This window comes from Pithys albifrons, chromosome 20 (genome assembly GCF_047495875.1).
Source record: "Pithys albifrons albifrons isolate INPA30051 chromosome 20, PitAlb_v1, whole genome shotgun sequence".
Lineage (NCBI taxonomy): Eukaryota > Metazoa > Chordata > Aves > Passeriformes > Thamnophilidae > Pithys > Pithys albifrons.
In genome coordinates this window covers 1,831,154-1,852,731 of record NC_092477.1, presented here as the reverse complement: position 1 = coordinate 1,852,731, position 21,578 = coordinate 1,831,154, and the positions used below count along the sequence as shown (strand labels likewise).

Below are 21,578 nucleotides of genomic sequence, written 5' to 3'. Positions count from 1 at the left end.
CCACCCAAAACCAGGGCTGGGCCAGGACAGGGATGCAGAGGGGGACCCTGGGTCCTGTTGGACACCCAGCAGCTCACAGGGTGGCAGGGGTGAAGTTGGGTGACTTCAGAGCTGCAGGGAGGAAAACTGCAGGAAACCAGTAACCAACAGTTGTTTATATCAGTGGTGTTGACTACACTGAGCAGAGGGATGTGGAGCAGGGCATGGATGGAGTAGGCATGTGTCACTCCCTGGTCCTGTCACTCAACCCCAACATGTCTACCCTGATCCCAGATGGGTGCCCAAGCTGCAGTGCCTACGGTGCAGGGGGGCTATGTGGTGCATGGTGCTCACAGTGCAATGTGTGAGTGCACATGGTACCCCCAGTACTGGCTGTGCTCTAGGCTTGTGCAAGGCTCCGGAGGCCACCAGTTCTCTGGCTTCCTGCCACAGGGAGGGACAAGCTACAGCGTACCTCTGCCTGGCCGACTCTGACTTTGCCTTGAGGGGATCCACTGTCCTGCAGCCCCTCACTGATGCAGTGACACAATTCGAGGGGGGTAGGGGGGGATGGGTGCTGCCAGGAAGTGGGGGAGCAGAGGCTGTGCTCCCTCCTGGCTGTGGGGTGCTGGGCACCCCTGGACTGCCTGAGCACGGCTCCTCCACCCCAGCCACAAATGTCACCATGGGTCCTCTGCTGCCAGGGCTTTGGCACCCAGCAAATGGTGCTGGGGGAACACTGAGAATCATGGAGGAAGGTTGAAGACCCACGAGCCACCCACAAACCCCCTGTCCTGTCCACACCTGGCACCACAGGCACAGTCTTGGCAGCAATGTACTATTTATTTCCAAAGCACCCTCTGGGCCTACCAGCACTGCAGCAAGGTAGTCAGTGTTGGGTCAAGGGGGTTAGTCCCATTTTGTTAGAAATTAAGTCATGAGAAGTTGCTTGGGGTCCCAGTGTGGCAACAGCTGGGCTGGGAGGAGGGTAGTGGCTCCTGTCCCTCCTTGCCCCACCTCCTGGCCAGCAGGTGGGTGCCCTGTACACCACCCACCCCTGTATCCTCTGCCCAGACTCATCATGATGGTCCTAGCACACACTAGGAGTTGAACCAGCTCTGCAGGCTGGGATAGAGGCGGCCGCGGGGCAGGTGGGGGTAGGCAGTGCAGATGGTGCAGATCCGTTCCCTCCAGTCACTGTAGAGCTTCACACTGAACCTCCTCTGCCAGGCAAAGAACTGCCGGTAGCGGCTGGAGTTCATGGTCTTCAGGAAGGTGGCCAGCTCCTCCAGGGAGCTGAAGTCATCGACATGGATAAAGGAATCTGCGGGAACAAACTGCTCATAGTTGGCCCGAGGTGGTCCCAGCACCACAGGCACAGTGCCAGCCAGCAGCGAGTTCCTCCAGAGCTTCTCTGTGATGTAGTCCTGGTGGATGGAGTTCTCGAAGGCCAGGTAGAACCTGGATTTGGATGTTGTTGGCAAAAGGCAGTCCTTGCAGAGGGGCTTGTTGTTTGCTTTCCCATATACATTCACATGGAGGTACCTGGAGAGGTTTTTGTAGACTTCAGCTCTTTTCTGAGTCCTGTGGTAGTTGCTGATAACCCAAGATACCAAGTTGGTTTTTGCAGGGATGTTCACAGTGGCTGATGGGTTGGGCACAAGCTTGCCGTAGGGGATAAAGATGTCCGAGTCCTGCCTGTAGGTCATCACCCAGTTGAAGGTCTGATTCCATCCCGCTAGAGCTCTACTGTTGGAAGGGGACTCTAGGGAGACCCATACCCAGTTCTGCCCGGGTGGCCTCTCCTTGGGCAGCCTGTCCTGGCCAGGACGAAGCCTGACATGGGGGAACACCACCACGTCAGCCTGGTGTAGGAGCTGCCGCTCTGTGGTGAGCTGGCAGCCTGTGATGCTGTACAGCTCACGGCACACGTCTCCACTGACATTGGGGACCTGCTTCGAGGGCCATTCCCACACCAGCACCACCAGGGGCTCTACGTGTTTGGAGTCTTCTCTGGAGCCCTTGGAGGGGTTGAGGAAGCACTTCAAGTTCCAGAGGATGGTTACAAACACTCCAGCAGTGACCAAGGCCTTCACACCAGGCTGGCCCCGCAGTGACCATGGCAGTGGTAATGCCCGGGACATGCTGATGGGTTGGCTGTCACCTCCTCAGGTTACAGAGTTGACACCTGGCAAAGAGAAGTGACCACCAAAGGCCATCGGCTTGGCTAGCGAAGGGGAAAGGGATGGTGGGGAGGTGCTGGGGTCAGAGGGGCCAGAGAAGGGGTTTCTCCATGAAATCTGGACCTCAACATCACCCCTGGACCCTCGACTCCCCTGTGCCACAGGGTTCCCCATGCACCTAGTGCCACCCCAGGGGGGTCCCTGGTGTCTCCATCTTTGGGGTAGCACAGATGCTGCTGGAAGGTGCAGAACTGATGGGAAGCAGCCATCTGTGCCCCTTGCCCCACATGCCTGGCCCCATAGTCCATAACAAGTGGGTTTTTAGTGCTTGCTCTGTACCTCAGATTCTCCACTTGACATGCAGCCACGATCCCACTCCTCACTTCTTACTTTGTCCAGAGTAGGTCAAACCTAATATACAGCCAGCCTTGCTGAAGCTGTGCACCAAAGGATGAGAGGGAACATCCCAGTCCCACCTAAACACCCCTCAAAGCAAGGCTCCAGCTGCAAAATGTGGTGTCCCTGGAACTGACTCTGAAGTCTGAAACTCTATTCAGGGCCAGACTGGAGTGTCGTACCCAAGAAACGTCCCCTTATCCCAGCATTCTCCTGCAACAATGACAAGGCAATACCCAGGCCCAAGGTGCCCTCCCCAGGTCAGGGTACTATCCCCAGCCCACAAAGCCATGGGGAGTTCCAGAAGGCTGGGAGGCTGTAGCAGGTGCTCCAGACACTAATATTTTATATTCAGGATGTCACAATTGGCCAGTGCTCCACTGTGAAGGCATGGAGGTCAGAGGGTGCAGTGAGAGCAAGGAGGGCAGTGAGAGAAAAAAGGGCAGAAAGGGCAGAGCTCAATGTCTGCAGGTCACCCATGGCATTCAGCAGCAAAGGTAGTTTCTCTTTTGTGGAAACCTCTGGAAATGCAGGGGCTGCCTGCACCCCACTGCCAGCTGAGGCTGAGCCCGTTCCTCCAGTATTGGAGCCTCCTGGAAAGCAGTGCCCTACTTATCTACTCACACCAGCACTGCAGCTTGGCTGCAAAAAGTCCCTTCCCTGCTTTTACCCGCTCCATCTGTCCTGCTAAAATGTACAAGCTAAGTTTAGGCTCCAGACAAACCTGGCATTGGAAGCTGAGAGGGCTGGGAAAGCTTTGCTGGTTTCCTGCATCACACATTGGTGCTGTGGGTACCTCTCCCTGGCAGTGGGGATGCTGCCCCCATTTTGGGGATGATCTAGAAGGGAACGTCCTGCTCTGGCAGTGCCAGGGGCTGCCCCATTTCTCAGCCCCTCTCCCCACAGTGGTCAGTGATCCTGAGCTTAGACTTACCGGGATGGAGGTGTGCAGGACTCCAGCATCTGCCTGGGTGCTGCTGCACTGGGCTGAGGCACTCAAGGGCTTCCTCTTTTCTGTGGTTTTTGCCTTGTCCCAGCCCCACAGTGGGTCCTTCCTGTCCCATGTGGCAGCTGGCACAGCCTGCTCCCAGCACTTCCCCTGTGCCACCCCAGGGGCTGGTGAACGCCCACAGCTGGGTGGGTGCCCTATGGCCAAGTGGGTACCTTGTGGCCTGGGTGTGTGCCCCATGGCTGGGTGGGTACCTTGTGGCCTGGGTGTGTGCCCCATGGCTGGGTGGGTACCCCATGGCTTGGTGGGTACCCAATGGCTGGGTGGGTGTCCCATGGTGGGTGCATGCCCCAGAGCAAGCTGGGTTCCCTGTGGCTGAATGGGTGCCCCATGACTGTGTGAGTGTCCTCTGGCTGAGCGGGTGCTACAAGACTAAGCATGCACCCCATAGATGTGTGGGTACCCCAGGGTGCCCTCAGCTTCAACAAAGTGCCACCCATCTGCCACACACAGCCTAATGGCAAACAGGATATCAGTGTGACTCCAACTCCCACTGACTCATCCTGAAACTGTCAACTAACACAGCCCCAGCAGCCCCACAGTGCTGCTGGGTCCTGGGCACTGCCCTGCCCAGGATGTTTCCTGCCAAAAGGGAAGCGGGCACGTGTGAGCCTCAGCAGTGCATGCACGAGCTGTCTCCTGGGTGTTGGCTCCAATTCCGCCCTGCTCCCAGTATGGCTCAGTTGTGTTCTTTGCTGGCATTGCTGTCCAGGACCTAAGTCTCCATGAAAGCCCTGCAGGGAAAATGAGAAGGGAAATCTGAGGCAGAGGCACAGAGGGGAGCACAGAGGTGTGCATCACTGCTTTTAAAGCTGGCAGGGGTATTTTGTATGGCCTGGCACACACCCCAAATGGGAGCTCTCTGTTCCACTGCCCCTGAGGTCTGCATCTTCACACCTGCCATGTCCCTTGGATCCCTGTTGGGCATGGTGCTGTGTCACCATGCCACGGTATATTGTGGCTCTGTGATTTCAGTGCCATCCCACGAGACCTCAGAGGCCAACTGCAGCCCCAAGGAAGGGTGTTTCTTCCTACACAACCATTTCCCCAGCTTCCTGTCATCTTTTCTCACTCTATGCATTCCTTCCACTGCATGATTGAGAGCCCAGATAACACAGTCAGCAGGCATTGCTCCCAGCCTGGCCTGCCCCAGCCCTGTCAGCTGTGGGCAGCAGTCTCTGCCTGGCCAGAGCATTCAGCATCATCCTGCTGCTGTCCCATACCTTGAGAGCCCAGTGCTACATTGGCTGGGGCCATTGCCCTCCACGGAGAGCAGTGGGGATAGAATTTCTATGAGGGATTCGGGATGTCTGGTGGAGCAGGAGGCAGCTGGCACTTGTAGCTGTCACCCATGGGTGCTGCCCCAGGACACCCTGGCAGCAGAGATAATGACCCAGGAGGACTTACAGCCAGTGGATCCATACAACCTGACCCTGTTGCCCAAGGAACATGGCTCTGAGTCGGCCTGGGAGCCAGGATCAGCACTGTGTGGGTGGGCTGGAAAGAGATCAGGGCCAGGGGCCAGGCCATGGGACCATTGGATAACATCAGACAGCACTAGCACAGAGCAGGGAACTGTGTGTGGGTGGGTACTGCCATCTGCAGATGACCACATACCACATACAGAGAGAGGAGCTTGGCCACCTCAAAAGAAGTCCCCTGAGAGGTGCTCAGGGCTCCACATGTCCCTAAAGCTTCAGGCCCTGGGTCCGTGGAGGATACTGTCCCCAGGGCTGTGCTGCCCCATTGTACACTGCTGTGTCCATCCCTTGCTGGCCCTGCAGGGAGTTCTGTGGTCATGCCAAGCAGAAAAGAGAAGCACTCCAAGACCCACGCAGGGGCAACAGGAGGGAGGGATCAGGAGACCCAGGTCAGGGATTTGATCCACCTGTGGAGCCCCCCACTGCACCTCTCCAAGCTGAGGATCCACTCTGCTTCAGGACAGGGGTTTTGAGGTGCTTTGTGTGTGGGCTGGGGACAAACTACACGCAATCCCTTGCAGGCAGCCAAGGGTGATAGCTTCCCTCCTTCCCCAGGGATGCAGGAGAAGCTCAGCTCCCCTCAGTTCTGAGCAGTTCTGCCTATACCCCTGCCCACAACCCTGCCTACATGCCTCCCAAACCAGCCACCCTCCCCAGGGCACAGAGCTGGGCACACAGTGCCTCTCCACCACCGCATCAACCCAGGCATCCCTTATCCTCCTGCACCTCAGCACATTGTTTCACCCAGAAGTTTGGGGAATAATGACACTTTGCGTTGGACAAGGGGAGCTTTTGTTAGCACCAGGCAGCTGCTGAAGGGTCTTCCCTGAGTACAGGGCACCCTTGGAGGCACCACTGGGTCTGGGGTAGCCAGAGGGGGATTCACTGCTCCCAGCTGAACTTGTCTGAGGAAGCCACGTGGAAAGGGACATGGTCACAGAATTGGAGGGAAGGAGAGGAGGCCACAGAGAGTAGGAAGAGCGACGGACAGGTGGGAAATGGAGAGAACCAGAGAGATGAGCAGGGGGAAGGGCGGGAGAGAAGCAAGGATGGATGAAAAGAAGGGTGGATGGGAGGAAGAAGGAGACCTGGTCCGGTTCAGGTCTTATTGCTGCTGATGTCATCCTTCCCAGCCCTGGGGTCAGAGCTGGTAATGGACAGCTATGGCGGCAGGTTGTTCCCTCCAAAACCACCTGGGGATGCCCCAGCATGTGCCCGTGGAAGGGGTCAGGCAGGAGCAGGGTGGGCTGCAGCCAGCAGCAGGAACAGCAGTGGCACCCTGGACGCAGAACCCGCAGCCAAGGGCAAGTCCATCCTGTTCGGAGGCAGCACGAGGGGCAGAGGCGTGGGGGTGACCCGTGCCTGGCTGCGGGGAGCGGGGGTGGCTCGGGGGACTGAGGGTTCCCCGGCACCAGGGCAGCAGCCCCGTTCTGGACCTGCCGCACAGGGGCCGCGGTTGCCGGGAGGAGCCGCGCCCGCCCACAGCGGCCCACCCTGCGGGGCAATCCCGGGGCCGCTCCGCGCTGGGCCGGCGCCGCGGTGCGGGCAGAGCGGGGGGCCCGGCGGTGCCTTTAAGGGGCGGCCCGGCTGTGCCTTTAAGGGGCGGCCGTGCGGGCTGGGGGTGGTGCTGGTGCTGCGCTGGGTCGGGCCGGACCGGGCGCGGCAGGGCCGAGGCCGGAGCCGAAGCCCAGGCCGAAGCTGAGGCTGCTCCGCTCCCCGCAGTCCGCAGCGGGCAGAGGCGGCGGCCGGGCGGGGATGGCGGTGGGCAGCAGGTGACCGCAGAGCCGAGCGCGGCGCGGCCCTGCGACGAGGCCAGCTCGGCCATGGGGTTCCTGCATCAGCTCCATCTCCTGCTCTGGAAGAACGTGACGCTGAAGCGGCGCAGCCCGGTGAGCGGGGGCGAGGGTCGGGGGGCTCTGCAGCGCCGGGGGGCGAAGCCGGGTCCCGCGTGGGGGCGGTGCCAGGGACTCGCCAGGGTGCGTCCCCATCCTCCGGCCCGGCGGTGTCCGCTCGTCTGGGGCCGTCCGTGCGCGAATCCGCGAAACGTCGGGAACGCCACCGCGGCCTCGAGCCCGGCGCGCCCCCCGCGCGGCGGCGGCGGCTGCTCCGCCCCGCTCCATCCCGTGTCCGTGCGACTGCCCGGGCCCGGAGGCCGAAGGAGCGGCCCGAGGCCGGAGTTTGGATGTCGGCCCCCTGGGTGGGATCCCTCCCCGAGCCCCGGTACCTTCCGGCTGTAAATAGATTTCCAACCCATACGTGGGTCGGAGCCGCCTCTCTCGAGAAGAGCTGCCCGTCTTGGGACTGGGGGTCGGGGGACTGATGTGTCTTCCCCCAAGGGGGGGCGAAGTGGCACCGGCCGTGTTGGGGTCACGGGGCCGCTGTCCCTGCCGTGGACTCCCTGTGAGGGGTCACCCGTCAGCCCCCGAGGCACCGCCGGCTCCGGTCAGGGAGTGGGTCCGCGCCCGGAGGGAGCCGGTTATTTTTAGCGGCTGGGGGAGGGAAGCGGCTGCTGCTCCCAGGCTCTTCCCCTCCCAAATATCCCGCAGACCCAAGCGTGATGTTCCTCGCCGGCAGCCTCCTGCACCAGACCTCCTGTGTCCCGGTGGCCGAAGCAGTAGAGACCCGCGAGGCAGGAGCAGGGCCGAGGCCGGGGCCGGGGCTGGGGCTGGGGCTGCAGGCAAGTTCGCCTGCACGGGCAGCCCTCATGCCCCCAAAATGGATGAGGGGGATGATGCTTTTTGGCTGAGTCATCTCCACTCACCCTGAGCAGAGCTACGTGGCCACAAGTAGGAGGCTGCTAGACCCCTGCCCTCGAGGGTGAGCAGGCTGACACAGCTGAACCCTGGCATGTGCTGGCTAACCCGGCTCTGGCTGCCGTGTCCATTGGATTACAGATTGGGGGTGCACATAGCTTTTGGGGACCCTTTTGTCTGTGACTCCTCAGCCCTGTGGGCAAGCATGGGGATGCAGCGCAGGAGGCCGTGGCTGGAGGAGGAGGAGCCCAGGCCCTGTCACCCCCATATGCATGGACTGTCACTGGAGTGCCAGTGCTGCAGACAGGGTGACAGGGTAAGGAGCAGCCCCTCCTTGCCTACCCAGTGATGCCATGTGTGGATGGGGGTGTGCACGGGACCAGCTGTGTGCTAGGGTGAGAGCTGGCCCAAGTGCTGAGGGTGCTCATGGATGGATTTGGTGCAGCCCCTGGAACAGCTGTGTCCTGTGCATGCCACCTCCTTCCTCTTGCTCCTGTGCATGTGAGTCCTAGAGTCACCTGGCGTCCCTGGTCTGTACAGGAGCCATCATCCAGCTCGTTCCTGGAGTAGCTCTGCCCTCTCCCAGCAGCCCGGAGCCAAGCTGCCAGCTCTGGGTAGCCAGGGCAGAGCCAGGCCCTGTGACAGAGTTTGGTGGCAGCTGCACTTGAAGCTCAGAAGTGAGTTTCCCAGTGCAGATCTGCCCTGGCACTGACCAGAGACAGGTGTCTCACTGAGAACCAGCTCTGTATCGCACGGGGGTGATCTTATTGCAGCAGCCAGAGGATGGGGGCTTAGAGAGGGGAAGAAGGAATGCATGAGCCCCGTCTCCTGCTGGGTGTTCACCCGGTGGGGATTGCTAGGCTTCTCCCAGCCTCACAGAGGGATTGTGTTGTGTGCCAGCGGCTGCCCCTTGGCACAGCCTGGTGCTGCCCAGGGGTTGGTGCCTTACCACCATGGACTTCCCTCCCAGCAGCATGCAGAGCAGCAGCCCTGGTGCTGCGGACTAGAGTGAGTGGGAAGTAGAGACCCTATGTTTGGCTGAGCGCTCTGGGCTGGGTCTTGAGAGCTAGGGCAGTTCCCAGCACTGCCTGTGAGTGCTGGTGGCCCAGAGGAGTCCCCATTGTCCCTGGTGCCAGGGGCTCTTCAGGAGCAGGATTGCAGCAAGGTGCAGCTGTGGTTTTAGGACAGACTTTGCAGGTATTTGGTAAGGGCTTGGCCAGGCAGCTTGCAGATGCAGCATGGCCAGGTGCTGTCCTGTGGCACTTCTGTAAAGTTTTGTGTCCAGCCTGTGGGAGCTTTGGACCTTGCCTGGTGTGGCTGAGCTGTTCTCGGCACTGCTCTGGGGTTGGGCACTGCTTTTATTCTTCTCAGAGCAGAAATTCAGGCAGGAGCCCTGGAGTAATGAAGGTCTGAGCAGAACAGCATCAGCAGCTCTTGATAGAGGGAAGCCAGGGCTGTGGGGTCCCGTGAGATGCCAAAGGCAGCCCTGGTGAGTATCATCTCTGTGTTGGTTCTGCTGGAATGGGAATGTGTTAAGGGATGGGCTCTTCCATGACTTTGGTATCTGGTTTAAACCTACCTTGGATGTAAAATTACCAGGTGCTCTCTCCAGCGTTACCAGAGGTGCAATTCAGGATGTTCACCCACCTGTCCTCTACCTGCTCTCTGTGCCCATGCTTTTGGAATAGGCAGGCAGATGCAGCTGGAGCTCCCAGTGATGGAAGTGTGCTGCCGGGTTTACTCTGCCCTGGGGAAGCATTTGGCGGGTGGAGGCTCTTTGGAGGAACGGCGGAACTGAGGCTCTGGGTGCTGCATTGGTGCTGCAGCACATTGGTGGGGCTCCCTGTGGGGTGGGGGGGATGCAAGGAGAGCTGGGCAGCAGTGTGGCTGCTCTAGCCTGGTCAGGATCTGTGCCTTCTGCTCCTTGGACCAGAGCCGGAAAGCTCCCTTCACACAGAGGATCTGGCCTGCCAAATCTGTCCCTTTCCCTGGCTGGTGGTAGTGGGGGGGTACTGATGCCTCCAGAAAAGGAAAGGCTGAAACTTAGGGTGCTGGGGTGCTGTAACAGTGCCTCTGCTAGGGCACAGCACCCCTAGGGGACAGTGTACTGTGTGCCTGTGGCACTGCCAGCTCCAGCTGCTGGGGCTGGGAGGGGTGTGTAGCTGGATCCTGCAGTAGGAATCGATCGGGTGCTGTCCTGACTCTGGGTGCTCTTTGCCCCCTTGCTGTTTGCGACGGATGTGGGGAGGGGAAATACAGGTTTGGCAGGGGCATGCCATCCCTGTAAGTCCCTGCTGTCCAGGCAACTGGGGAGCACCTGTTGCAGAGCACCTTCCTCTACACTGTGTCTGCTTGGCACGATGCTGTACTGGGGCCTGGCATCTTGTGCTGGCAGGAGGGATGGCATTGTCCCAGTGCCTTATGTCCCCTTCAACCCAGCAAACGGGTGCCCAGCTGACATGGGGAGAACTGTAGTGGGTGTTCCGTGGGCAAACCCCAGCAAGGATTTCCTCCTTCTCCAGCTTCCAGAAGGCAGGACCCCAGGCTGCCATCTCAGGACTGCCAGCAGGGTGTGAGGGGTGGGAATGTGCCCATACTGGAGTCAGGGGCTAGTGGGACAGGAGGTGATAGACACAACTGGCAGTGACCAGAGGCAGAGGTGAGGGCTTCCAGGCCTTGGCAGGAAAGGAGTTGGCAGCCCCTAGGCCTTGCCTTGTCTATTCCTACGGGGCAGATGACCTCAGGGAGCCCTGTCACAGGTACCACTGGGTGGTGGCCATCAGTGGGTGTCCATGGTCAGTTCACCCCAGGAATGAGAGCTTTGTGTAGCCTCGTGGGTCTGCCTGCCTGGGGGCGCCTGGCTGCCCCCCACCTTCAGTGACTGTGGCTTCACCTGTTTGTGCTTCCTGGCGCTGGGCAGAAGTGGGTGTTTAATGCTGATTTAACTCTGTAGCCATCAAAAAGTTCAAGGTTCTGCCAGCCTTAAAATGCTGTTGGAAGATTTGGATCCTGCAGGATGTGAACCTTATCCCTTGGGGTTCCTGGAGTCTGGCCCTACAAAGAGTACTGGCATGGGCAGAGAGGCTGGCAGGGAGCAGGCGGCAGCTTCTTCCTCTCAGGAGTAATGCAGGCAGACTCTGCCCTGGCAGACCTCTGTCATGTGGTGGGTATGTATGGGGCTTTTGGATGCTGCCTCAGGCTGTGTGTGGTGCTGCTTCACCTGTGCTGGGCCAATAAACACTCTCCTAGCTGCCATGCTATGGGAGAGGGGGTCTGGCGTGGCAGGTTTGGTGTGCAGGAGTTGCTGGCTTGAAGGTCTTCAGGTGGGGCTGCACAGCCCCTGGCTGCCCCTTTGCTGTCTGGAGGTCATGGCTGTGGACCTCAGACACTGCTGGGAGCCAGCAGGAGGGAATTTGGCAGAATTTTGAGTGGCAGCAATGGACCAGAGAGCTATCTCTGCCTGGCCAGGCTGACCCCACAAGGACTGGCCAGTGGGATATGTGAGTGCTGCCACTTCCTGGGGACACCTGTGGAGTTGACCATGACCCAGCACTTACGTCCATGCTGACCTTGGCTCTAGCACATATCCCAACTGCCCTGGTTCTGGCTGGAGAGTGGACATGGTGGCACCATTTTCCCAGGCTGGGCTGTTTGTTCTCCCACTGTCCTGTGGTGCTTGTCTGGCCTTTTAACCTGACTTTGTGGGAGCTGTGGATCTTGGTGGGCACCACTGCCTCATCCTTGGCTTCCTTGTAGCCTCTCACTCCCATGTGACAGCATGGCAGAGGATGGGTGCAGGTGTTAAGCTGCTGTCCCAGTGCTCAGGGAGAGATGTGTCCCCCTCCCAGGTGCCAGCACCCTGCTGTGGCACCCACTCATCTCTGCCTCCCCGGCAGGGGCAAGGCTGAACATGGAACCCAGCAGGCATAGGTTATCCCACCGTCCCTAGGGTGGCAGGTGGTCACTCAGCACTTGTGCAAACCCAGACAGCACTCATGGCCACATCCTGCTCATGTCTAAGAAGACTGAGGTGAACATGTGCCAGGGAAGGTGGATGGGGTACACACAGGAGTTGCCCATAGCTGTTGTCACCTGGGCACAAAGGCCTTCAGATCCAGTGTCCTACCCTGGGTCTTGCACCTGTGTCATTGCCAAGAGAGGGGGGAGGCACGGGATGGATGAGAGGGCAAGGCACACTGTGCAGTGCAGGGCATGGCCAGCTACTGGCAGGCACCAGCCTCTCTCCTCTGCCTAACTCTACCTGCTGGGAAGCATTTTCTTCCCAGCTGCCTCTCCCCACCTCCTTGCTTCCTCACACCATCCCAAAATGTCCTCCATTGTCCTAGGCCTGCGGGTCGGGACCCCACCATCCCCAGGCTGTGCCAGTGCTGGGTGTCCCTGCTGTGTGCCTCTCTCAGGGACTGAGGCTCTCTTAGGGCCCTCCCTTAGGGCTGTGTGCTGGTGCCTCTGCCCCACTGTAGGTGTGGGGCAGCCCTAGCCTTGCCACCCCTGGGAAGCCCCCAGGGGTAAAACCCTGGGGACCAGGCGGGCAGGATCAGTCCCAGAGGTGCTGGCCGGGGAGCATCCCTCTTCTGCCACATCTGCTCATTGCCCTGTCAGTCTGGGTGCTAAAGGTGGGGGACAGTCTGCCCTGGCACTGGAGTATGTGGGCAAAAGGGACATCTCTGAGGATGGAGATGAGCAAAAGGTCAATGATCCCCATCAAAAAAATAAGTAACAACAAGCAGGTTCCTGCTGTTGCCACCAAGGACAGTCCTCATGGGAGCCTGGTACAGCCCAGCATGGGTGTGGGGGGATGGTTCCCCTAGTGCTTGGGCACAGAGGCCCCATTGTGTGCCTGGTAAACAGGCAGGGAGTGGGGGCAGGCAGTCAGGAGGACAGAGCAGAGGCCACAGGACAGCAGCATGGGTCAGGGTGTCCCTTGCTACTCCACCTTGTACAGGAGCAGTGATGCCAGGGACTGTCCCTGGGACTAGTGGTACCAAAAAGATGGGGATCCCCTGGCACTGCTCCTCATGTATCCTCTAGCCCTTCTTCCTCTGGTCTCTGCCTCCCCCAAAACTGGGAGCTCTGGAGTGGAAAGGGCAGTATGGGGGGGATACCCATGTGTGCAGTCATGCTTATCCCACAGCAGCAGCACTGTGGTCATATATGCCAGCAGGGACCCAGGTGTGAGGTTCAGGGCTGCTCTGACTTTCTTGGCAGTGTTGGCAGCCCCTGGGTGAGCATGGAGGTGACACTGGAGATAGAAGAGCCTGACCCTGTCACATGTTGCCAGCCACATCCTTCCAGGCAGCTCCTGCCATGTTAAAGCTCGCTCTGCCCACCTCACTGGCTTACTCCTTGGCACTGGGTCACTGGTGGGAGCCCGATGGAGGTGTGGGTGCTGTAGTGAGCACCTTCCCGGCAGTGGAGCTGGGCAGGGGCCCATGGTGGCAGCAAGTTTCAGAGTCTCAGTACCTGCCTTGGGTCTGATCTGGCCCTGGAGCAAGCCAAAGCTGGCTCACCTCTCATTTTCTCAACTTCCCCACCTGCAGTAATTCCCCCACACTGGGCAGCAGGGCCATGACGTTCCGGGCACTCCTAGTGCAAAGTGGCAGCAGCTGCACTGGCAGCATGCCTGGTGCCCACTCCTGCTGGTGACTGAAGGCTGTGATGCCCATGCCCAGGGCCTCTGGGCAGGGAGCCCAGCCTAGGCTTCCTGAACTACTGTGGCCAGGGATTCCTGAGGATCTGCCGTGACTTACTATATGCCACCAGTGGAAATCCTGTGCAGCTGGAGCCTTTTATGAGGGTGCCAGGGCACCCCAGTTGCTCCTGGAGCTCATGCCAGGGCCTGGCTGAATCAAAGGTCTGACTCCTGCTATGGGACTTGCCTATGGGACCTGGTGGAACCCAATGATGGCCAAGTGGCAGGGGGTCATCATGCCAGGCACCTCCAGGCTGTGCACAGGCTGTTCAGGATTTGGGTTCATCTCCCTGGGCAGCCCCCAGCTGTAGTGGCCTGTCAAGGCTGGGCTCGAGCCCCAGCATGCTGTTTGCACTGCTGGTGGAGGTATCCATCCCTCTGTGCGTCCTCCCTTGTCCTGTGGTGCCTCAGGCAGAATGGAGCAGGCAGGGTGCAGACAGGAGATCACGGAGTGCCCAGGAACCTATTTGCCTCTGGCTGAGCTGTGACAGTGCCACCAGCTACCTGCAATATGTGGGCACAGTGCCACATGGCACCAGGGTATGGGGACCCCTGTCCTGCCCACCCTCCTGCCTGGCAGCTGAGTTCTATCCCTAAGTGTCATGATCCCTCTGCTCTGTGTCATCCCCAGTGGGTGCTGGCTTTTGAGATCTTCATCCCCCTGGTGCTATTCTTCATCCTCCTGGGGCTGCGGCAGAAGAAGCCAACCATCCCTGTGAAAGAAGGTGAGTGCCAGTGAGGTGATGCCTGAGGCCCTCTTGCATTTGGAGGCACCCCGAGGCTCTGGGGAGGTGCTGTAGCCCTCTGGTGACACCCTGGGGATGGGAGGGAGGACCCAGAATGGCCTTTGGGGGACATAGCACTGGGCTGGGGCTGCAGCCAAGGCATGGTAGGGCAGATATGGCATGTGGGAGTGGCAGAGTCTGTCCCAGCCTGGGGGGCTCCCCTGGGAGTGGCAGCACCAACCAGCCTGTGGCTGCCATCAGCAAGGAAGTTTTGTGGGGGGGAAGAGTGAGCTGGATGGTGCTGGGACAGCCATTTTCCCCCCAGGTATTTGAGGAGCAGCCAGAGTCTCGCTGAGAAGGGCTCTCCAGCAGCAGGGCTATTGTCCCATGGGACTGGAGCTGGGGACTCCTGGAGATGTCCAGCCAGAGCTCGAGACAGGGCTCTGGTCTCCAGTACCTGCAGGCTGTGCTGCTGGGAGGAGGTGGCAGAACAGAGCTGCCAGATCTCCAGGGCCCATGGGATGTCCATCTTTGTGAGCACCTTGGCACAGGTGACACAGCAGGACTAGGGGAGATGCTGGGCAATGGAGGTGACCCCACATAAGGATGGTTCAAGCCTGTGTTTCAGCGTGTCCTGGCAAGGGAGAGCCCAGCTGCCAGCATGATCCCACTGTGGCAGGCACTGCCTGGATTCCTGCCCTGGCACTGACGTGTGCTCTGCGTTGTGTACTTTTTTGGTTTGTTTTTTTGTTCTTTTTGCTCATGTTTTCTTTTTCTTTCCCACCATCTTCCCTGCCCGCCTGCCCTTCATGCCTCTACTGCATGTGCCAGTCTGTAAGTTGGTGGGGTGGGTGAATGCTTCTCCCTCTTCCCTTGCCTGTGCCAGCCTCATAGTCTGGGGAGAAAGAGCCTGATTTAGATCAACTCACTGTGGCCTAATTCACACCTCTGTAACCCCCTTGCCTTCCTCTGCAGTTGGTGAAGATGAGCATGGGCAGCACAGCATGGCCTGCTCCTCCCTGGAGACTGACCAGGCATGGTGGAGTCCCTGCTGTGTTGATGATGCTGGGTTCCCCAAGTGCTGGGGCCACTGGTGGCCATGTACCCAGCCTCCTGGGCTGCAGAGGGCTCTCCAGGCCAGGTGAAGGCTAGTCCTACCCCTTGTTCTTGCCTCCTTCCTGAGGCAGAGTCTGCTGGGTGCTGTCACCCATGTGATCACCAAATCTTGCCGGATCACCAAGGCTTCCACCCTGGCACCATCACCAGGGCACTATCACCAGGTCCCCATCTTGGCCCCCTGTGGCTAGGACAAGCCAGGATGTGGCACTGCTGGGAGTCTGGAGGCCAGCAAGATGCCACCTGTGCACTGACTTTGTCACCAAACTGTGGCATGGCCACCAGTGTGGGTCCCACTACCCCAGCAGGCTGTTGGCTCATCCTGTGCTGTACCTGTCCCTGCCCTGGGCTGTCCCTTGTCCCTGCCAGAAGCCCATCTTCACCAGCCCCTGCCCGTCGCGGCCATGCTGACAGCACTGACCTGCCTCTAACCACAGGCTGGGGTGGTGAGAGTGGGGTCCCTGCCTGGCACTACCTGGTGTCACATGCTGGTCCCCACCACTGGACAGGGCCATTTTGGGCTTGCCCTGTCCCAGGGAAGGACACAGGAAGGTCCCAGCAGGGACAATGACTCAGTGCCAGCAGAGGGGGGAAGGTTTGTCAGTCCCTTGCTGCTCCTTGTTTCTTCCATCTTCCCCCAGCATGTCTCCATTTCCACCTACCTCCAGTTGCTACACATCAGGGCAGCTGGGTTGGGGATAGGCTGGGGGCTCTGGGAGCTGCAGGTGACAATTCTTATTTTCCCTGTCGTAGTCTTCCTGTTCCTCTGGATATCTGGCAATGCCTCTGAGGTTACTAACAGGAGGGGCTGGGAGCCCAGAGGAGGTTGGTGGCCGTTCTCAGGGCAAACGGCAGAAGTTGGCAACATCCTGGGACCCATCAACCAGGGCAGAGTGGGTGGGAGCAAGAGGGCTGGAGCCAGGGTGGCAGGAGTTGCCTGCAACCTCTTGGGGCAACCAGCCAGGACAGTCCTGGGGGGAAAGCTGCCCACTTCTGACTATGACCGCCAGCCTCCCATGGACTCTCAGACCCTGACGCACGCTTCTCTGAATTGAATGTCTGTTTCTCTGGTGGCCCCTTCCCTCTCCCCACTTCTCCTCCCCTCACTCCCACCTTCCCTGGCCTCTTTTGCACTCTTACCGCCTCCAGCTTTCTATACGGCGGCCCCGCTCACCTCGGCTGGGATCCTGCCCGTCATGCAGTCCCTGTGCCCTGACGGCCAGCGCGATGAGTTTGGCTTCTTGCAGTACTCCAACTCCACGTGAGTCCTGCCCTTGCCACGTGCTTCCCCTCCCACTGCGCACAGTATTGCACGCTCCCATGCATAGCCTGCCCCTTCCCATGTTGGCACTGCAGCCCTGGGGATGAGGCACAGGCTGGTATCCTCTGAAGTGTTTGGGTGTAGACCACCATGTGCTTGGGGTGCAAGGAACACCTCAGCCCATTCCACTGTGGGCTTCCAAGTGCTCGGTGCTGGGAGGAGGATGGAGGTGGCCTACATGGACACCTTGAGGCATTGGGGTTCCACTGTGCTCTAGCACACTGGATTCAGTGTGCAGGTGAGAGTAGTGGTGCCCCATTTCAGGCAGTACTGCTGCCCTGCGCCTTCAAGAGGCTCATCCCCCTAGAGCTCTGGGGAAGGTGTCCCTCTCTGCCTAAAGCCAGCATAGCACTGGATTTTCACAGGGTGACACAGCTCCTGGAGCACCTCAGTGAGGCAGTAGAGCAAAGCAGCCTCTTTGACCCATGGCACCCAGGGCTGGAGGAGGAGCTGGAGTCACTGCGCCGGCACCTGGAGGCCCTCAGCAGCTCTGAGCCCAGCTCCATGGAGACCCACTTCAGCAGCCAAGGAGGTGGGCCTTGCCCTGCCTGCCCCTGCTGCCTGCCTGGGCAGGGACAGAGGTGCAAATTTACCTGGCATCCAGCGGTGTGATGTGTGGCAGTGCCCTGCCACTGTCCTGCATTGCTGTGTTGGGCAGGGCCAGCTGTGGGGCCACACCAGGTCCCTGCTGCTTGTCGACTGATTTTGACCCACCACCTTACTCTTTCCCAGGGTCTGGCTTCACACTGGCATGGGCGGCCAAGGACCAGGGTGAGCTGCAGCGCTTCCTGATGCAGAACATGTCCCTCCCCAACAGCACAGCCAAGCTGCTCTTGGGCTCCAGCATTGACCTGCAGGAGGTGAGTGACAGCCCACGGGTGGTGGGTGACCGCTAGGCTTTGCAAAGGTCTGTGCTGCCCTGTGAATGGCCATATCCTGATCCAGACTGAACCCTGACCATCAGACCCACAGGGCAGGGGCCAGCTGGCACCCAGGTGGGATGTATCCTGCCCTGCCACCCCATGCCAGGGCCTTGCTGGGCAAGTGGGTGCCTCCTGTACCAGCACAGCTGGCAGCCTCGCTCCTGTCTTGGTGCAGGTATACCGCCTGTTTTTTGGTTCATTTCCTTTGGTACCTGATGAGACCCATGAGCGAGACCTGTGGGATGGGTTTGGCTTTGGTGAGAAGATGACATGGCTGGAGGTGAGGAGTGGTGCTGCATGCAGGGAAAATGGTAGGGCAGAGCCCATCCTCTTGTCCCCTCCGTATCCAACCACAGGGATATCTGCGTGTCTGTCCCAGTAGAGGGGATGTGACAGGACCTTGTCAGGGGACAGAGCAGCATCAGGGATGTCTGGGGTCCATCCTGGTGCTGCCATCAGTTCCCTCAGTGCTGTGAGGCACACTAGCACCTGTGCCTGGGTTTACCATTGTAGTGGGGGATGGCACTGCCTGGGCAGTGGCTGTGGAGGGAGCAAAGGGAGATTGTTCCCTCCTTGTGGCCGGGGTGCAGGGGATCCCTGCTCTTTGTGTCTGCACAAGCCTTTTCTTCCTCTCCCTGTGGAGACCATGGGTTCTGTGGGGCTGTTCACATATGCTTGGGGACACACATGGAGGGAGACTTAGGGACCCCTCACCCCACCAGCCATCCCTGTTCTTTCTCTTGCAGAAGAACCTCCCCAGTGGCTGGACAAGTCTGCGGGCAGGGCTGGTTCCCAGAGTGCTGCAGGATCCTGTGGCAGCCCCACACCAGCCAGCACTGCTCCGCATGCTCTCCCAGGCCCTGGGCCTTGCCAGCGCTGCCATGGCACCCACTGCCTCCAACAGCCCCCAGGCCTTTGTCACTGAGATGGAGGTGAGCACCTCATGGGGCAACCTGGGCTGCTCTGCCAGGGCAGGCACTGCAGCACTGTCCCCCCAACTTCTGCCCTGTAGGGTGTCCTCTTCACTGGGCCAGTGCTGGAGCAGCTGACATGTGAGCAGAGCCAGGGGGAGCTGCGCCGTCTTTTGCATGTGGCCCCCAGGCAGCAGCCACTGCTGGCGGTGTACCGGGCACTGGCCTGCAATGGCAGCCGGGCCACCCGCCAGGAACGCTTTGCCCAGCTGGCTACTGAGCTCCGGGAGCAGCTGGACACACCCAAAATTGTCAGCAGGGTGAGAGCTGTGCAGGTGGGGTGGCCTGGGGGCAGGGGTGAGTTCTGCGCAGGGTCTCTGTTGCATGGCTTGGTCACTCCTTTCCATGACATGAGCACTCCACACCCAGCTCCATGGTAGGATCCCAGATGATTCCCCCTCTAGCACTCACTTTGACACTTCCTGTGGGGTGGGACTGCATGTCCCTGGCATCCTTCAAGGTGTGTCTGCAGGCTTTTCTGCCTAGCACCGGCAATATTCTTGGTGGCACAAGTCAAGGTTCCCCACCTCATCCCACCCAAGCCTCATTCATCCTTTGCAGTCACAGAGGACCACTTTCCTGTCTTGAGCGACATCTCATGTCCCATAACACGTCCCTGCCAGCATTTGCCACCACTCCCCCTGCCTGATAGCCACAGATGCACAGCAATCAGTCTTGGGCTCTATCTGGGCACAACTCCAACTTTTTAACCAAGAAAGTCAAGTTGCCACTGCTTGAGGTCCCCATTGGTCCCCTCCTGCTGCACCCTGTTACCCCAACAATAGGTGACTCCTTGTCCACTCATCCTTGCAGCTGAAGCTGGATGAGATAAACAGCACAGCTGCCCAGCACCGCCTCCGTGCCCTCCTTGAGGACCTGGTGGAGATGGAGAAGGTTCTCCGGGACATGGACATCCTCTCGGCACTGGCCAAGCTGCTGCCCAGGGGAGCCTGTGCCAGCAACGCCCCACCACCCACTGCCAACAGCACCAGCTGGGCCAGCACCAATGCCACAGCTGGCAATGCCACAGCAGAGGAGGAGGATGGTGCTGAGGGCCCATCTGGCAGTGACAACTCCCAGGGACAGTTCTCAGCGTTTGTGCAGCTCTGGGCTGGGCTGCAGCCCATCCTCTGTGGCAATAACCGGTAGGAGGGCTGGGGGATGGCTCCGAGTGCTCCCTGGTCGAACCAGGGGTGTCACTGCTTGCTGAGCAGACAGGATGGGTGCTGTACTGCAGCCAGGGATGCTCCCTGGGTTGAGCAGCACTGTATGGGCATGGGAGCCAGTGTGGAGTCCCCTCACTGGCAGGGGAGGGGTCTGCCTCCAGCAAGGGGTGCTGGGGCTGAAACAGAGTGGACAGCTTGAGCCCCTTTTGCAGGACCATCGAGCCTGAGGCACTGAAGCAGGGCAACATGAGCTCGCTGGGCTTCACCAGCAAGGAGCAGCGGAACTTGGGCCTCCTTGTGCATCTTATGACCAGCAACCCCAAAATCCTCTACGCACCCATGGGTACTGAAGTGGACAAGGTTATCCTGAAGGTGAGGGTGCATAGGCTGGAACCTCCACCCTTCCTTTCCCATCAGTTGCCATCTGCAGACTGACTGAGCGGCAGGGAAGAGGCTGACTGCCAGACAGAGGCAGCCATGGCCCTTGCTGGGGTAGTAGTGCCCTTGCGGGATGGGCAGGTACCTCTGTGGTCGCCAGTCATCCCAGAGAGCAGGAGGCTCCCGCCTCTGCCTGCTGTGTGACTTTTCCTCTGGCCCACAGGCCAATGAGACCTTTGCCTTTGTGGGAAACGTCACCCACTATGCCAAGGCATGGCTGAACATCTCCCCTGAGATTCGAGCCTACCTGGAGGAGGGCAGGCTGCAGAGGCGCATCCACTGGCTGCAGCAGGTAGGACAGGGTGGTGGGGACTGAGCCTGCCTGGGATTTACTGCTCTGCCAGTGGAGAAGGGGGTGTCCTGCCCCCAGGTACCCTGTGACTTCTTAATGGGGTACTCCCTGGTACCCACCTTGCTTCTGCAGGGACTAGTCTGGATCCCTGCATAGTGTGCATGCTGTCCCCCATCCCCGGGAAGAGCTTTGACTCCCACCTGTGTCCATGGGGAGGACAATCACCTGAGAGGCAGGGTTGTAAGCCCAGCTTCTCCCTCCTGTGTCTGTCTCAGTTCACCGCTGACCTCCACAAGCACCCAGAGATCCTGAATGTTTCTGACAGTGATGTTCTCCACAACTTCCTCAATGGCAACTTCTCCTTGCCCAATGCCAGCGTCCTGCTGCAGCAGCTGGACACTATTGACAATGCTGCCTGTGGCTGGGTCCGCTTCATGGCCAAGGTGAGGTGGTGCCCACTTGTGGGAATGTGGAACCCACCCACAGACAGGCTCTGTGGGATGAAATGGGTGAGATCTGCTCAGACCTCTGTAAGAGCATGGGACAGAGCCCATGGGGGCATGGAGAGATGGTGGCTTCTGTAGTGTCAAGGGTAGAGGTGCCCACACACTGTTGAGTTCAGGGCATGTGGGGTGGCTTAGGGTGGCACATGCTGTACTGTGTGCACAGTCTGTGTGCTGGATCCATCTTTGGCTTCGGGGTCTCACTGGCCTGCTGGAGTCTGTCCAGGAAAGGCCAAGAGATCTGGGGAAGGGTCTGAAGCACGAATCTGATGGGAGAGTGGTTGAGGGAGCTTGGGGGGCTCAGCCTGGAGAAAAGGAGGCTCAGGGGGAACTTTCTATCTCTACAATTACCTGGTAGGAGATTGTAGCCAGGTGAGTTGGTCTCTTCTGCCAGGTAACAAGGGACAAGAGTAAACTGCCTCAAGCTGTGGCAGGGCAGGTTTACTTTGGATATTAGGGAAAATTTCTGCACTGGAAGGGTAGTCAAGCATTGGAACAAACTGCCCATGGCAGCAGTATTATCCTTGAAAGTGTTCAAAAAACGTGTGAATTTGGCATCTGAGGACAAGGTTTAGTGCTGGGCTTGGCAGTGCTTGGGTTGCTGGTTGGACT

General features: G+C 59.4%; 2 protein-coding genes across 5 annotated transcripts in view; one reads left to right on the top strand and one right to left on the bottom strand.

Annotated features, from left to right (window-relative positions):
- Positions 1 to 812: 812 nt before the first annotated feature.
- On the bottom strand, positions 813 to 3,587 carry FUT7 (fucosyltransferase 7). The gene is made up of 2 exons (XM_071574408.1): positions 3,493 to 3,587; positions 813 to 2,167 (listed from the first exon to the last, which is right to left on the bottom strand). Exon 2 carries the CDS (start codon positions 2,121 to 2,123, stop codon positions 1,080 to 1,082), a length of 1,044 nt encoding a protein of 347 aa, XP_071430509.1. The 5' UTR covers positions 2,124 to 2,167; positions 3,493 to 3,587; the 3' UTR covers positions 813 to 1,079.
- A 3,055-nt stretch (positions 3,588 to 6,642) lies between these two features.
- The window catches only part of ABCA2 (ATP binding cassette subfamily A member 2), a 34,624-nt gene continuing 19,688 nt past the window's right edge, over positions 6,643 to 21,578 (top strand). For 3 of the 4 annotated variants that reach the window (XM_071574642.1, XM_071574643.1, XM_071574641.1), the window contains exons 1-12: positions 6,643 to 6,937; positions 14,143 to 14,236; positions 16,502 to 16,613; positions 17,039 to 17,205; positions 17,406 to 17,533; positions 17,772 to 17,876; positions 18,343 to 18,528; positions 18,609 to 18,827; positions 19,381 to 19,712; positions 19,946 to 20,105; positions 20,335 to 20,463; positions 20,739 to 20,906. In XM_071574642.1, the coding sequence (XP_071430743.1) occupies positions 6,872 to 6,937; positions 14,143 to 14,236; positions 16,502 to 16,613; positions 17,039 to 17,205; positions 17,406 to 17,533; positions 17,772 to 17,876; positions 18,343 to 18,528; positions 18,609 to 18,827; positions 19,381 to 19,712; positions 19,946 to 20,105; positions 20,335 to 20,463; positions 20,739 to 20,906 (1,866 nt within the window). In that variant the 5' untranslated portion in view covers positions 6,643 to 6,871. The remainder of the gene's footprint in view (positions 6,938 to 14,142; positions 14,237 to 16,501; positions 16,614 to 17,038; positions 17,206 to 17,405; positions 17,534 to 17,771; positions 17,877 to 18,342; positions 18,529 to 18,608; positions 18,828 to 19,380; positions 19,713 to 19,945; positions 20,106 to 20,334; positions 20,464 to 20,738; positions 20,907 to 21,578) is intronic. The other variant, XM_071574644.1, reaches the window with a different exon arrangement.